Source organism: Blennius ocellaris (assembly GCF_963422515.1).
Source record: "Blennius ocellaris genome assembly, chromosome: 5".
Lineage (NCBI taxonomy): Eukaryota > Metazoa > Chordata > Actinopteri > Blenniiformes > Blenniidae > Blennius > Blennius ocellaris.
In genome coordinates, this window is record NC_137654.1 from 21,965,493 (window position 1) to 21,980,328 (window position 14,836).

A 14,836-nucleotide genomic window follows, 5' to 3' on the forward strand; every position below is an offset into this window, starting at 1 on the left:
ACTCGGGCATCCTTTTAAAGAATCTTTAATAAAAACAAACGGGAAAACAATCAAAACACAAATTTCTCACCGAAATGGTTCCAGAGCTTCAAACTGGTAAAAGCAAAAAATGGGCTGTTAAATGTCTTCATAACCAGGAGCTTTCACTAACATTGCACTGAACACGAACTTTTCCTACCACTTTCCATTGCTACGCGTATACAGCATCGAAGACGAGATACCATTAACCTAGGAATTAAATCCAAAATCACTAACTGAAAAACATTGTTCTCTGTTATTACAAGTGGAGTATTATATGAACTTATAACCAATATGCAAATAAAGCTCCCATAAAGCGCAACGTTAAGACCCAACTGTTACTGGGGCTCTGAATCACATCACTTCATAGCCGCTGCGAATGCCTCTCATCAACAAGCAGGCGAACACGATGCCCATTATCTGAAAGTCAGAGAGAGAGAGCAGAGCCATCGGTCATCCTGCGATACTCGCCAGGCAAAAGACATGTTTAAATAGGCTATTTAGACACAAAGGTAAGAGTGTGAGAAGACGTTTTTTTTTTTTTGTTACAGTCATTTGTTGACTCGTGTTCCGTACCTGCAGGAAGGCGATGACGAGAGCCGCCACTATCACCCACAATAAGTTGTTCTGCAGCAACATCTCCACAGCCTTACTGCAGCCCTGGAAGAGAAACCGAAGTTTAACCAAACGTCACGCTTGGCGGGTTAAGATCAGCACTTCTGCACAGTGGCGTCTTTGTTGCATGACGTTCTGCAGATTTAGTTTTTCAGGTGACAAATGGGAGGAATTGTTTTGCCTTTTAAGCTGTAATACACGCTACATAAGCTCAAACGGAAACCGAGACAAGGAAACGACCATGCTGTGTTATCATTTGTAGCTGGTACTGAAATAACAAGCCATGTACGTGTTTTTATTTAACTAGCATTTTCTTTGTTCAAGCACAGGAGTGTCATCAAATCATTTATCATTGACATCCTGTCACCTCAGAAAGTCATGACACCTTTTCCACTACATCCTACTCAGCCTTACTTGACTCTACTCGCACACTTGAAATGCAGTTAAATGACGTTCGCCAGGACTGCGACAGATTCTGGTCGAGTTTTTAAACATCTGCTGTGAAAAGGGGGACACTGGAGGAAGCCGGTTTACTAGCTCCCAGGGAAACCAGCTAATGCAAATGAAACGGCATCAATAGCGAGTAGAGTCAAGTCGAGTACGGCTGAGTAGGAAATAGTGGAAACGTTGTGTCGATTACTCATTCCAGAAGGATAAAAAACACAAAATACAGAGAAATGGATGTAAATTTCACATTGATCCAACACTGTAGGCAAGAAGACGGGGAGGTTTACCTTCACGTGCACTTTGGTGGGATCTGTCATGACCCCTTTTCCACATTTTGCAGAGACATTGAGGCAGCACGAGTCAGGCACCGAGTTGCCATCAGTGTCGAAGTCTATCCAGTCAGAAGAACTGTTCACACCGCAACACTTGAGCTGGGAATGGAGATGAAACAAAAGCGAAACATTAAACGCATGGCAACCTTCAGCACTCAAAGAGCCGTTTGGACCCAGTCTTCAAAACAACCGGAGACGGTGGGACAGAAAAATTCCCTCTTACAGGAAGGAACAGAGGAGAGGACAGGACAGACAGACGGACTGGGGTAGGGATACAGACACTGGTTCAGGTAGGGGGCAGGAAACAAACCCTACTTCCATTGGGGGGGGGGACAGCATGGATTAGTTTTTCAGCATCACTCTGAAGTCAACCTGTTTCTAATTTTGGAAATGCGAGTGGTGTGGCTTTCAATGTCATTCAATCATTGTGTCGATCCTGATTTTTCAAAGTCCCGTTACTAATTGCTGCCGTCTGTGGCAGTAAGCCTGAAAGAGTGAAGGACTTTTTGTCAGTCCTTGCTCCGCACGGTTCACCCCAGGGAGCTGCAGCAGGGCAACCAAAGAGACGCGTGTGGCTCCAGAGCCGCAAGGTTGCCGGACTTTTGAATAAGAGGATAAAACTTAGGTCAATAACCAGTGCAAACAGTGGTCTCATGCAGGACCGGCCAACAGGATGCTGCGGTGTTATGAGAAGGTGTTGTCAGAATATACGATCCATGAGTCAGCGAGATAAGGCTGGACTTACATCCTCCTGCAGTTTGTCCACTGAGGTTCTGAACTCCTGCGTGCTGTTGTTGTAATTCTCAATCATGTCGGTGAGACTGTCGTGCACGATGGTCGTCACCTACATGGGAGAAGACAAAGTCAGAATGCGCGTCCGGCTGATTCACTGCGAACGACACGGAAGAGTTCAAGGTTATACTCACTTTGTTCCTGAAAATGTACCCGGCGATCGCCGCGGCTATCTCGACAAGGATGATCAGTGACAGGAGAATGGCAAACTGTGGAAAGAAGAAACTTTTTTTTTTTTTTTGCAAACTCAGTGCAACACTTACATTAGCATTATTCCTGATATTGAGAATTGATGAGGACTTGATGCAATTAAAACTCTCTATTTAAAATGAGTTATGTGATGCTGTTCTGACACACATCTATTTTTCTCAAACTGCAAATCATTTTTGAAATATTACCCCGGCTAAATCGCCACTTATTAGATACCGTGTGGGAGCATTACCATGGTGACCATGCAGTAGTTCTCCTTCCAGGCTCCACAGCAGCCGAAGAAGGCGACGAAGAAAATCACCACACCGACTCCGATCAGGATGATGGGAGCTCCGGACGCCGAGGCATCTTTGATCTTGAAACTATTGTGCAGAGACACTTGCACCAAGATTCCCACCACAATCAGGGCCAGGCCACATAGCTGGCGGGAACACAAAAAGGGTTGGTTTAATGAAGAAGTAATCTGGCGCTTTCCTGTTTTTCTTTCCTTCTTTTTATGATTTTAGGCGAGACGGCACATGATTCCATGATTAGACGGTGTAATTGTAATGATTTGAGACTATTACAGTCAACACTGGGCCAAAGGTAGGGTACAACCAGGACAACAGTGCAGCACAGGACAAACACACACAGTCACATGATCACTTCATAATTACTAAATAAGGAAACATTTCATTTCCTCAATATCTATGGAATGATTCGATGATAAGCTGATATTCATGAGTCAGATTGTGGGGTGGAGGAGCTCAAGCAGCTCATTGGATCTTTTACAAACATTGTATAGATGAGTTGTTTGAACATGATCCTCGAGGATCAACTAGTTCTTAGGCAAACATCTAAAGACGGCAGTCCCTTTACATTGACTGCTCCGAGGGGAAATACAAGCTGACGTATTGTGCAGTCAGATGGGGAGTTCAGCTGAAATAAAGACCAAAAGGATTTGTGACTATTATTCTGATATTGACTTTTCACTTTTAATTATATAAAATTACTTCTCAAACTTCAGTTTTTATTTTAGCCAATTATTTGTAATCAATTTTTTTTTCTTCTTACCAAGTAAACAAAATCTCTGAAAACATGTACGACAACTAATTTCAAGATATGATTAAACTTTTTTAATACTATTGCATAAGTACAGAGTGAAAAGTTACATTTGTATAAACACCATTAAAAAAAAAAATAGTCACAAGATGAATTCAGCTTTGATTTTGTAATAGCTGAGTGACAAGTTACAGTTTGCGTAGGTAGTCGTATCGAGATTATTTATATCTTATTTCAAAAAGTAATAGGACAATTACATTTTTAACAATGAAACAGAATCTCAAAAATAAAGGTACATCTCCAACTCAAGCAGCTTCTATATTTTCTCGAGTTTTTAGGTTCAAATTAACAGGTTTGTTTAAGTCAGTATAAAAAGGTTTTGTGGAATTCATGTTCATGTGACACGTTATCGTCCTGCTTTATGTAAACTGTGTGGCGCTCCAGCTGCTGCTGAAAACCTCTTGTCGTTCACGCCAATGCAAATATTTGAGCATGAGTCAAAACAGGTGAGTCGTGGCTGACAATAGAAAATATAAAGTAGCAGGCAAACAGAATAAAGATGATCACATAGATCCCAGAACAGAGCAACTATACTCTCTATGTTGATCTGCTTCTTCGGATGTCTAAATCCGGATGTATTCATTTATTTTCCAGTGACTTAAAACATTTCGCAATGCGGTTGTTACGTTATACAAGTTTCCTGACACAAGGCCCACAATGCAATAAGACTAAACAGTGTCAAAATGACTGATCATAAAATTCAGCAGTTAAAAAAAAAAAAAAAAATGTCTTCACTGCTCAGCTCACTCCTCGATCTGAAGCAATGAACAAATTTATACATCAGTGACTTTAGAAACATACATCACTTTTTAAGATGTTGTTTTTAGTTAACTTGATTATAATATAGAGAGCAATGAAATGGAAAAAAAAAATGCTAAAATAAATATTTGCTAAGCTTCTTTGTTTGGATTTTGGCCAAACATTAATCCGATAGCTCACAACTTTTCATACTATTTGTTCAATAAAATAAGACTTCTGAGATAGTAAGAGAGCACATAAAATAGAAACCGGTGAAAGTATTTACTAATGATTCTTTTAACAAGCTATACAACTACTTTATTCGCATCTGTAGTGTGAAGAAAACTGTTCAAATGTTCCACACACCTGAATCTCATTCCTATATTGAAGTGTGCTATGAGCTTGGATTAAATTACTGTTTACCGTTTATAAGCACAAAAGTGAAGAACATGAATTGACACCTTAAAAACCATCTAATGACTGCTTTCAACTCGCTATAATACCTGTCTAACAGCAATGCCTGTCTTGTGATCGCTGGTGTACACACAGATGATTAGCAATACAATAGTCAAGAGTGAGTGATCGTTATCATATAAAATAAGTAAAACTGAACTGTACTAAGAATGACATTGCAGAGCAACCTAAAATCAATAAATATGTGTACACCGTTGGCACATGTTGAATTGGTGGTCGGGAAGTGAAGCACTGCCAGAGCAGCTTTGTCATCCTTGCTTACTCCTGCCCCGTGTGGCATGACTGCTAACCAAAGTGGGCAAACCTTGAGGCCTTAACTGGAATTATGTCCACAAGTGAGGGAAAAGACGTTGATCTGGATGAGTCACATGATCCTGTTACACTCAGAAATCTGGTCATGAGATCCCTGCCCCCCCCCCCAACGTCCTCTCACTCTAACACCTTTAAACACACATGACGAAACTTCAAAACACTGCCAATCCAGGAAGCGTATCACCATGTCCAGCATTTTATTGTGGAAATAAACAAACCTGGGAGATGACCTGAAAGGATTTAGCAAAAAATATAGAGACAGAATGCTCAAATGTCAGGTGATTACGGTGCTGGTTAAATACTTTATATTAACCGAAGCAGCGGGGCAACAAGGGCCAGGTTTCTTGTTTGAAGTCACAAGGCTGGTAAGCAGGATGAATACCTTAAAACAGGCCCAGCTATAAACATCTACAGGCAGATGAACACGATAAGCTTGTTGGCCCGACAACACAAATCACCCAAAGTTATCATGGGCTTCTTTACTCCCAACACATTGACTCGACCATCCTCCATAACAACATAGTTGTTCGGTACTTTCCACACCCACCCTGCTGTCTGTTTTGAAATAAAAAAAACACATATAGGTTGGGAGAGTTGGCTTTTTTTACTTACCCAGAAGATCAGGTTGAAAAAGAAGACCAGGTATTTGACACATTTCATCCCCCCTTCCACGGCCATGGCTGGAGGGGGAAAAAAATTAAAACACAGAAAAACTTTAAATTCCATGTTTTCCACTCTTTATTTAAAAGCTGAATTATAAGCATATTACATCAGCTGTAATATGAGCAGCAGCACAGTGGAAGATGTGACTCATTTTCAGTAGAAACCTCCCTCACACAAACATTATAAATACAATTAAAAAAACAAACAAAAGCAGTAAAAAAAAAAAAAAAAACAAGTCGTGACTTTATATGTCAGATAGAGAGCCACAGCATGTCCTTTTATTTATTTATTTATTTTTATTGTTTGGGTTCAGCGTTAAGGAGACCCACAAAATGGGACCACACGAATATAACATTTTAAAAAGTAAAGTGTCAATGTTTTGTCAATCTGGGCAGGTTTGAGACGCACATGAAGCATAAAAGTGCCCTTTTTATGCACAAATTGGAGCGTTTTAGGCTTCGCCCTGAACAGTTAATAACAGTTAGCAACAATACGAGCTTTGTCACAGGCCAAATTACATCAACCGCCACCAAATTACCGCATTAGTCACGGCGACTATTAAGTTAGTGTTGCATAAACACTACCAAAAGCAACCAAATTACATTTAAAAAGTTGTCAAAAAGCAGAAAATACATCTAAACTTAGGCGAACTATTTTTTTTTTTTGTGCGCGTAACGACCGTTAAACGTTTCTATCGATCAAATACAATTAACCGGGAGGATAAAACGTTTCGAGAAAATAAGGGAGGGAAAAGCGATTTCGGCGGTGTTAAGGAGCTTTACCTTTTCAGGAGAAGAGTTTTAAATCCTGCGTTCGGAGACGAGGTCGGCTTTGTGAGGAAGTTTTGGACAAAGTTTGGGCTGTTTGTAGCTCCGCTTCCTTCGTCAGCTCCGAGATCCTCCGCCTCCTCGACGTCCCCCAGCCACACACACACACACACCCACGCAAATACGCAAGCGCACGCACACACACACACACGGCGTCCAAACCTAACAACCACTGCTGTGATGCCTTCACAGACTCTCCGTTAATTACATCACTTTTTCCGATCACGTCGAGCATTCTGGGTAAACACGTTAGCGTGAGTTTAGTGATTTGTCCATTTGCTTGATCCCGAATAAAAAAAAAAAAACGAAACTTATTCATTCTCAAAGGGAAATTTCCGTTTTCTGCCTCCTCAATCTGTCAGTTTTCCATTTTTCAGACTGATCAAATAAATGCGTCTTGTTGCCAGGCTTCCAAGACCCCCCCCATAAAAGTTAAGTTTGTGAACTATTGCATACTATTCTTACATAATACTGCCACACCATGTCTAACGTCTGATGTCTAATTTTCACTTTGAAACCAATTATTTCAAAACCCAGTGTCAAACATAAGGCCCTTGGGCCATAGTTGACCCAAAAGAGGCTCCAAGCTGACCCAAACCACCAAGCAAATTGTAAAAAAAAATCTAAAGAAAAACTGTTTCATGAAATAAGGAACACAATAATAAGACCTGAGCCGAGATATTGGTGATGTTGCCGTGAAAGCGAGCAAATTAGCATTAGCCTCAATGACAGCCGTGCTGTCAGGGTGGGAGCAAGCATTAGCATTCACATAATTAGCATTAGTATCATTAGCATAATTGGCAGTAGCACCGTGAGCATTAGCAGATTGTAAACACATGCATAATGGATGTTTTTGGACAGTACAAAATAGTTTACACCTGAAGGTATCATTAAAATTTACTTTATGATGAGTTTGTAGTAATTCTTTTGGGAGTAGACGTTTGCTCTTGTGAAAAAACAAGTATTTTCATACTTTGTGTAAGTTTAAATTTCAACTTTATTATGGCAGTATTTTACCAGTCTGGCCTACTCAAGATGAAATTGGGCTGTATGTGGCCACTGAATGTGTTTGACACCCCTGATTTAAATTCATAGGAGAGGTCCCTTAAAAAAAAAAAAAAAAAAAATATTGTGTGTAACCTCATTATCAACACAATCCTTTTGAACTTAATCTGATTGCTACTTTCTACAGAGAATAAATCTGTCTGAATCTAGAACACTCTACCTTTTGCAGTGTTAATCAATGCACATCAATATCTCAAAGTATTTATATATCTGTGATTGTCTAGGAAGTTTATTTGTCTGATTGGGAATATTGACATGTGTGCCAGATTATCCAGAAACATGTATTATGTGGTTACATGGTTATAAGTTGGGTTTTACAGTTTTCTTTAATAAATAGTGCATGTCCCCCAATAAACTCAAGGTGGGCTCAGACAGAAACTACATTATTATAGCTTTGTCCATAATCAACATAAACAATAGTGAGTTCACTGATAGTAATAAAGTAAGACAGAATGATTATCGACAGTGATTGCATAACCAGGATATGACAATCTGTCACAAGTTGTTTCTCAGAAAGAAAACCCTCGGCAAATATTTCCTCTTTTCTTCGCACACTATTTCATATGAGTTCATACGGCATAGTGTACGTGTGTAACCTCACACACATTCAGGTTGACTGTATGTTAAGTTAGATTTAAACTAATTATTTAAAGTGGGTTTATTTCTTTTCAGAAGAAAATTATCCTGAGAGAGTTGTCCTCCATCAACACTGTGTGCAAATTGCTGTACAAAACTGGTGTGTAAAACTTAAGAAGGTGAATTTGTTACAGACATAGGATCATGTGGTAAAAGTCACAAGTCTTGCTATGGAAGAATTTAGTATTGACACTCACATGTGCTTACTATAGTCATAGTTTATTATTCATACAGCAACACAAATATTCTCCTCACCTGACCCGAACTGTAAACCATGTATTTATTGGGTGACAAACAACCATCTGGGTGAGGGTGATAAACTGTACTTAATTTGGTTTTAAAAAGCGGCTGTAGTCTGACTTCAACTAGTCTTTTATATTGTCATGCTCCTGTTAAACTATCCTCTGAATGTTCCCTTGTTGTAACTTTTCGGTGGGTATCATCTAAACTTTTATTTACCTTTTAATCAGACTTGGCATTACAGGTACAAAAGGTTGAAAAACAAAACAAAACTGGAACTTAGTAAGTTGCTGTAGCACAGTCATAAAAGAGCTAAAATGCAACGTCATGTGGTTAAGCTTTATGGCCAAAGGTAATGGTGTGTGCACCACATGCTCCAGTAAGGCAGGGCGTAGTGTGACATGTGTGAGGATTGAACACCTCTGCCACATGCAAGAGGCGCTTAAAGATAAACACCACCTCCTGCTTTTAATCAGGTGTCAGGTTTTTGTCCATTCCCACGGTAATTACTGGACACAATAAAACTAGATTATTATGGTTCAAACAAAAAAAAAAAAAGAGCAACTCACAATGAATGAGACATAACACCCCTGCAGAGCAGAGGCATGCAATTCCAAAAAGCTTCTCTTGACAGAGAATTATTTAATTACCAGAGTAGAGTGGGTGGTATATAATAAGTCTGAACTACTGCGGGAGCATGTTTATCTTGCTAACAATGAAACCAATATGCAAGTAAGAGAGAGAGAGAGAGAGAGAGAGAGAGAGAGAGAGAGAGAGAGAGACAGACAGACAGACAGACAAACAAACAGACACACATACAGGATGTGACCTGCATTCACCCATAGTCAGATGAGTTTGGCTTCAGCGCCTCGTGGCAGTATTTTGAATAAAGAACAAAAGATGGAAGGTGATGAATATTGTTAAGAAGGTCTTAGTCATAAGAAGTGTGATTATCAAACTTGACACATGAGAATAATTAGTTGGTTTTCACTGCAGATGTTCAGACTTGCCAAAGTAGGACATGGGTGTTACTACAAACATCCACTAATACAGTTTCCATTAAAGGCTTTGCTGTGTAGAAATCGCTACATGGAGCTTAAACAAAGACTGTGGAGTTTGGCAACCTAAACAGACAAGATGCAACATTCAGCAAATATATTTAGCTTTTTTCTTTATGCTAGGACATTGAACACTATATGCTATGAAAAATATTGACAAGGACAGTGGGTGTCCTTCAAAGAGCGATTTCTCTGATGTCCACAAGATGGGGTTTAGCTACAGAGAGAGAAGCTCAGCTGTCACTTTGGTGTGTTTTGCTTTATTCATGCTTTATTCATTAAAAAAACGTGAAAGATTTCCAATCAACAATGATCCAAAGACACACCTATTACCATATTTTATTGGACAAATGCTGGTAAGTGAACCCTTCATGACAAATAAATTAAGTCTATATCTATCTTCATATCTATCTGCATATTTACTCACTCCACCAATGTCAAACTGTGACATGTTTGGTTTGCATAACCATGAAGGTTTATTGTTTGGCAAAGCACATTTAATGCAGGCTCATGCTGTACAATGAGATGCAATAATATAACCACCCCCTGCCCTTTTCCTCACCACTGTGGTTCCCTGAGCAACTGGAGGCAGAGGAGCAATTTTGTTACACCACACCAGAACATTTGCACACTTGCGCACTAAGTAACAAAAACACACACACACACACAAAGCAATGGAATTGTCGACTATTCCAAAAAGAATGATGAGACCCTTCACTCTCCTCATCCCTGTTGTATTTTTTATACTGTTCTCATTAAAAAATATGTCATTCTCATTTGTATTTATTATAGTTAAAAAACGTATCATGTGTCATAGAGCTTAAGATTATTTGAATGTATTATTTGTGAGCACTGTCTGTTAGAGTTGTATAGTATATGTATGTATATGTGTGTGTGTGTGTGTGTGTGTGTGTGTGTGTGTGTGTGTGTGTGTGTGTGTGTGTGTGTGTGTGTGTGTGTGTGTGTGTGTGTGTGTGTGTGTGTGTGTGTGTGTGTGTGTGTGTGTGTGTATTGTTTTAAAATACGGCATCGACTCGTCTGGACTATCGTGCTTGAGTGACTCTCATATGTGGTGAGACGGTGAGACGACCCAACCAATATGGCGGTGACACTGCATTATGCATGAGGTTACGCCCCAGCACGTCATGAGCCGCTCCGTACACTATATCTGAGATGTGATTGGCTGAACGGAACACTCTGACCCGGAAGAGGCGGGACGAGAAGTTGTTCGAAGAGGGATGTGGTGAAACGATCATGGCGGGATGCATGAAAATGACAACCTGCTACCTCTCAGCAACTGTTCAACTAATGCGCTTCTCTGTCCTCCTTACCTGTTTACCCCGAGCCTCACACCAGCATACTGGTAAGAAGCGGAAGCAAAAAAAGTCCCCTGAAGTTTTTACGAAGTTTAGTTCAAGACAAGTGTTCGCCGGGCTAATTCATGTTAGCTTCTGTTTTGTGTTTGAGATAGTGAAACTACATCGGATTCTTCATTATCATCAGAGTTTCTGCAATTTCTGAAACCACTGCAGCTTTCTTTCTACCAGGTGGTGTTTGTTTCTTAGTAGAAACAGATTAGATTTCATTTGTTTTCTTGTAGTATGTTTACTAAGTTTGGACAAGTTTCCAGTCGCTCCGCCCTCATGTTATGACTAATTATTAAACTATGTAACTGGAAGCTTGTGAGTCTAATGATCCTCACGGAACACTCACGGAAACGTCAATACCAATCAATACCTGAAGGATTTAATTTGGGTTGGCCGTTTTAAGAACTTCTGTTTTTCGTTTTAAGAACTTTTTTTGATTATATTTCATCCAGTTTTTGATGGATGCCCTGTATTCAGCAATAATACTGAATTAGCAGCACGCTTTCAGGCATAAACTTGTGTTTGAATGTAATGCATTGTGAGCGTTGAGCTACAACATGTTGATAATTATATGTGAGCTGTGGATTTTTAAGAGGAATTTCTTAAAAAAAACCAATTTGAGCTAACAGATCAAACATTTTAAAGTATTGTTTTTGTGAGTATATTTCAGAAACTGTATTTTTAATGTGTTTCAGCACATTCAATGTAAAAAATTAACAATATGTGCAGCAAACCTAAAATCCACATGTCTTTTGTAAAATGCAGAAAACAAACCTTCAATACTTGATCTGTGGGATGGACAGGAAATTACCACATCTGGACCCAACCCATTCTGTTACAAAAACTCCATTGTGCCAACCTGGAGGCAAACATGGACAAGAATCCAGGTAAGTCTCAGTAATATTGCCCACACATGAAGATGTATTGATAAAAATACAATTGGGGGGGGATTAAAGGGTTATATTCGCCAGTGGTAGTGCATCAATAATAGAGTCAACATACTTTCTTATCGTCAAGGCACTGTTAGCTACTGACAAACTATCAATTCTAAATGAATTCAGCTTTGTAATAACGCAGGATTCCTGACAGGTCAAAGTGTGGAGCACAAGTGTGTTCAAGGTGGTGACCGTGGAGGGCGAGGAGGAGTTGCAGCAGCTGGATCACTTCAGCATTTTGGGATGGTTTCAGAGCTTGTTGCGCGAGAAGCACAATGAGACCACCATTAACGTCAACCTGTACAACAACAAGATCTGCTTCAAGGTCGATCCTGCTGGAAAAACGTCGTACACTGTCAAGTTACTTCGCAGTGAGTGGGATAACAAATGAAGTATTTTCCGGTGAATCGCAGATGTTACATGGCCAACGCTGTTATTCTTGACTTTTTTTTTTTTTTTTTTTGCAGAGTTTGATGTCTATCTGTTTTTGGTGTTCCTCGCTGGGGGTTTGTTGTTTTTCTTTGCTGACTCACTCAGCAGGTAATTTCTCTCTCTTTTTTTTTTTCATAATCATCTCATGTTGTAATATGAGATTCTTAATAGATTATGACAACTATTAACCATGTATTTTTCCCCCCTTTTTTTTTTTTGAAGGAGTCAGGCATTTTTCTACTCTGCTGGTATGGGCACAGGCATGATCGCCTCTCTCATCATCGTCTTTTTCATCCTGGCACGCTTTATGCCCAAGGTAACCTCATATTTCATGCAAACGGGAAGTAATTAATTTACTTTAGCATTGGATTTCTTTGCTCCGGTGTTTGACTGCATTGTTTGTGTTTGTTCCCTCCACAGAAAAGTCCCTTTTATGTGATGATCGTAGGGGGCTGGTCTTTTTCCATCTACGCCATCCAGCTTGTTTTTAGGAACCTCAGCATCATTTTGCAGGAGCACTGGCACGCCGCGTTAGGTACCAACTGCTTGTGAACGAGAACGTCGTCGTCATTGTAACTTTATAGAAACAGACCAAAGCAGTCTTCTGTTGGCAGTAAATTGCACATCATATCGAAGATCAAAAAAGATCTTGTAATGAAGCGTTTGTTGATCTGCATTTAAACTGTCTTCATAAACCATCTGATTCGACCCATAATGGAGGATGGCATGTAGTAGGGCCTGAAGGCCAGAAAAACACGTGTAAATACAATGCTAATCTTGCCAAGATAAAAAAAAAAAGTATTCATGCTCACTTGTTTATTTGCAGGCTCTCAGTCAGTATTTGTGATTTTCCAGGTTATGTGGCAGTGGTGGGGTTCATCAGTTTCGCAGTGTGTTATCGTTACGGCCCCCTGGTTGACCAGAAGAGCATTAACATCCTGTCCTGGACGCTGCAGCTCTTTGGTCTGCTGTTGATCTATTTAGGAATTCAGATCCAACTGGTTGCCTTCACTCTCATGGCGGCAGCTGTGATCGCCAAATATCTGGAGTACCCAGTGCTCCTGGCAATTACTGCATACAGGTATGTTTCAAAATAGCCAACACAAGGTGGCGTAAGAGTACCGGCATTCACAATCATTCATTATATCAAAAGGTTTTATGCATTTACTGAAGAGACACAGTTCTTTGTTGCAGGTTTGATACAGAAAATCAGGGATTTGCCACTTTTCACTCTCTGTTGACAAGTTAAATTTGTACAATTAGGATTTCTTTAAAATGTACTGTTTGGTTCGTGTTGCAGGAAGATGAGGCGGTACGTGCGGTGGAAGCCGGAGCCGCGTCGCCTGCTGACTGAGGAGGAGTACCAGAAGGAGGGGGAGGAAGAGACCCGCCGCGCTTTGGATCAACTGCGGAGACAATGTAACAGCCCAGAGTTCAGCCCATGGAAGGCCGTGTCAAGACTTCAGTCTCCGAAAAGGTTCATTTGAAATTTTAATTTTCCTTTTTTTTGATTTCCTGGATTTATATGAAGTGTGACTGGCAGTAACAGAGATACACTTGCGTGTCACTTGTATATATGTTTGAATCAGATTTATGTGGTCGTTTGATGCGGATAAATAGAAAAATATAAAAATCAAACGTTCTTGGATTGTAGCAACCAAACTGATAGTTAGATTACAATGATTGCCATTTATTTATTTGCTTTTTTTATTAAATTATGTTGTAAGTACTTTGAGTTGATGGATATGCAAGTTGGTTTATCCAAAATACTTTTATTTATCAGGTCTATATTGAAAACTGTCTTCTGCTTGTGAATATCAGTGCCCAGCGTACTTCTGTTTCTGACATTCTCCCGCTTGACACACAGGTTTGCTGATTTCATTGAAGGCTCACCCCACTTGGTGCCGAACGAGGTGTCCGTCCACGCACAGGAGTACGGCATTGGGGGGTCCTTTTTTGAAAATGAATTTTTTGACACCGACGACGACGACAGTGAAGACGACATCAAACAATTTGTGAAGCCAGAGTGAGATCAGGCTGCCAAGGAGGGCTTTTAAAAGCAGAGACGGTTGCTCTAACCCTCTGAGAGGTGGTGTGAAAGCATGTCAGCACAGAGCCACCGTAGGAACACCGGAGAAGGAATTAAAAGGAAAAAAAAAAATCCCAAACTCTCCTATTTCAGAGCTATTCTGAAAAACAAATGAAAACAAAACTGACATGCGGAGGTAGAAGGGGAGGTCATAACGTTTGCTTTTCCTGTTACATGACAAAGATTTATTTTGAAACAAGGAGTTAAAACTTTGAAGCTTGGTGGTTGAGACCATTCTGCTTTTTCTTTTTTGTTCCAGTCGTCGTGAGTCTAGTGTAGAAGGGTGAGGGGTTTGTGTTTTCAAAGCATGTTGTATTTGAGAGCCGCTGCAGTGACGGCATCCAGACACAGCACTGATTTACAAATGATGATTTGCCAAGCAAAGGAGAAACAGTGTGTTTGTTTGTTTTCACACATTTAATTTAACGGACATCTGTGAATTTGTTTCACATTATTTTTGAATAAAAAAATGTTTTTATTTTTGA

General features: G+C 39.9%; 2 protein-coding genes across 2 annotated transcripts; one reads left to right on the forward strand and one right to left on the reverse strand.

Moving 5' to 3' along the window:
• Positions 1–9: 9 nt before the first annotated feature.
• cd63 (CD63 molecule) lies at positions 10–6,643 on the reverse strand. Its single transcript, XM_080497224.1, has 8 exons — positions 6,485–6,643; positions 5,652–5,719; positions 2,647–2,835; positions 2,339–2,413; positions 2,158–2,256; positions 1,368–1,511; positions 595–678; positions 10–438 (listed from the first exon to the last, which is right to left on the reverse strand). Exons 2-8 carry the CDS (start codon positions 5,715–5,717, stop codon positions 373–375), a joined length of 723 nt encoding a protein of 240 aa, XP_080353350.1. The 5' UTR covers positions 5,718–5,719; positions 6,485–6,643; the 3' UTR covers positions 10–372.
• Positions 6,644–11,766: 5,123 nt separating this feature from the next.
• Positions 11,767–14,836, forward strand: nemp1 (nuclear envelope integral membrane protein 1; the record flags this gene model as incomplete). Its single annotated transcript, XM_080496916.1, has 8 exons — positions 11,767–11,782; positions 11,992–12,201; positions 12,298–12,370; positions 12,485–12,578; positions 12,683–12,797; positions 13,118–13,343; positions 13,563–13,739; positions 14,130–14,836. The coding sequence occupies 8 exons, from the start codon at positions 11,767–11,769 to the stop codon at positions 14,290–14,292; spliced, it is 1,074 nt and encodes a 357-aa protein (XP_080353042.1). The 3' UTR covers positions 14,293–14,836.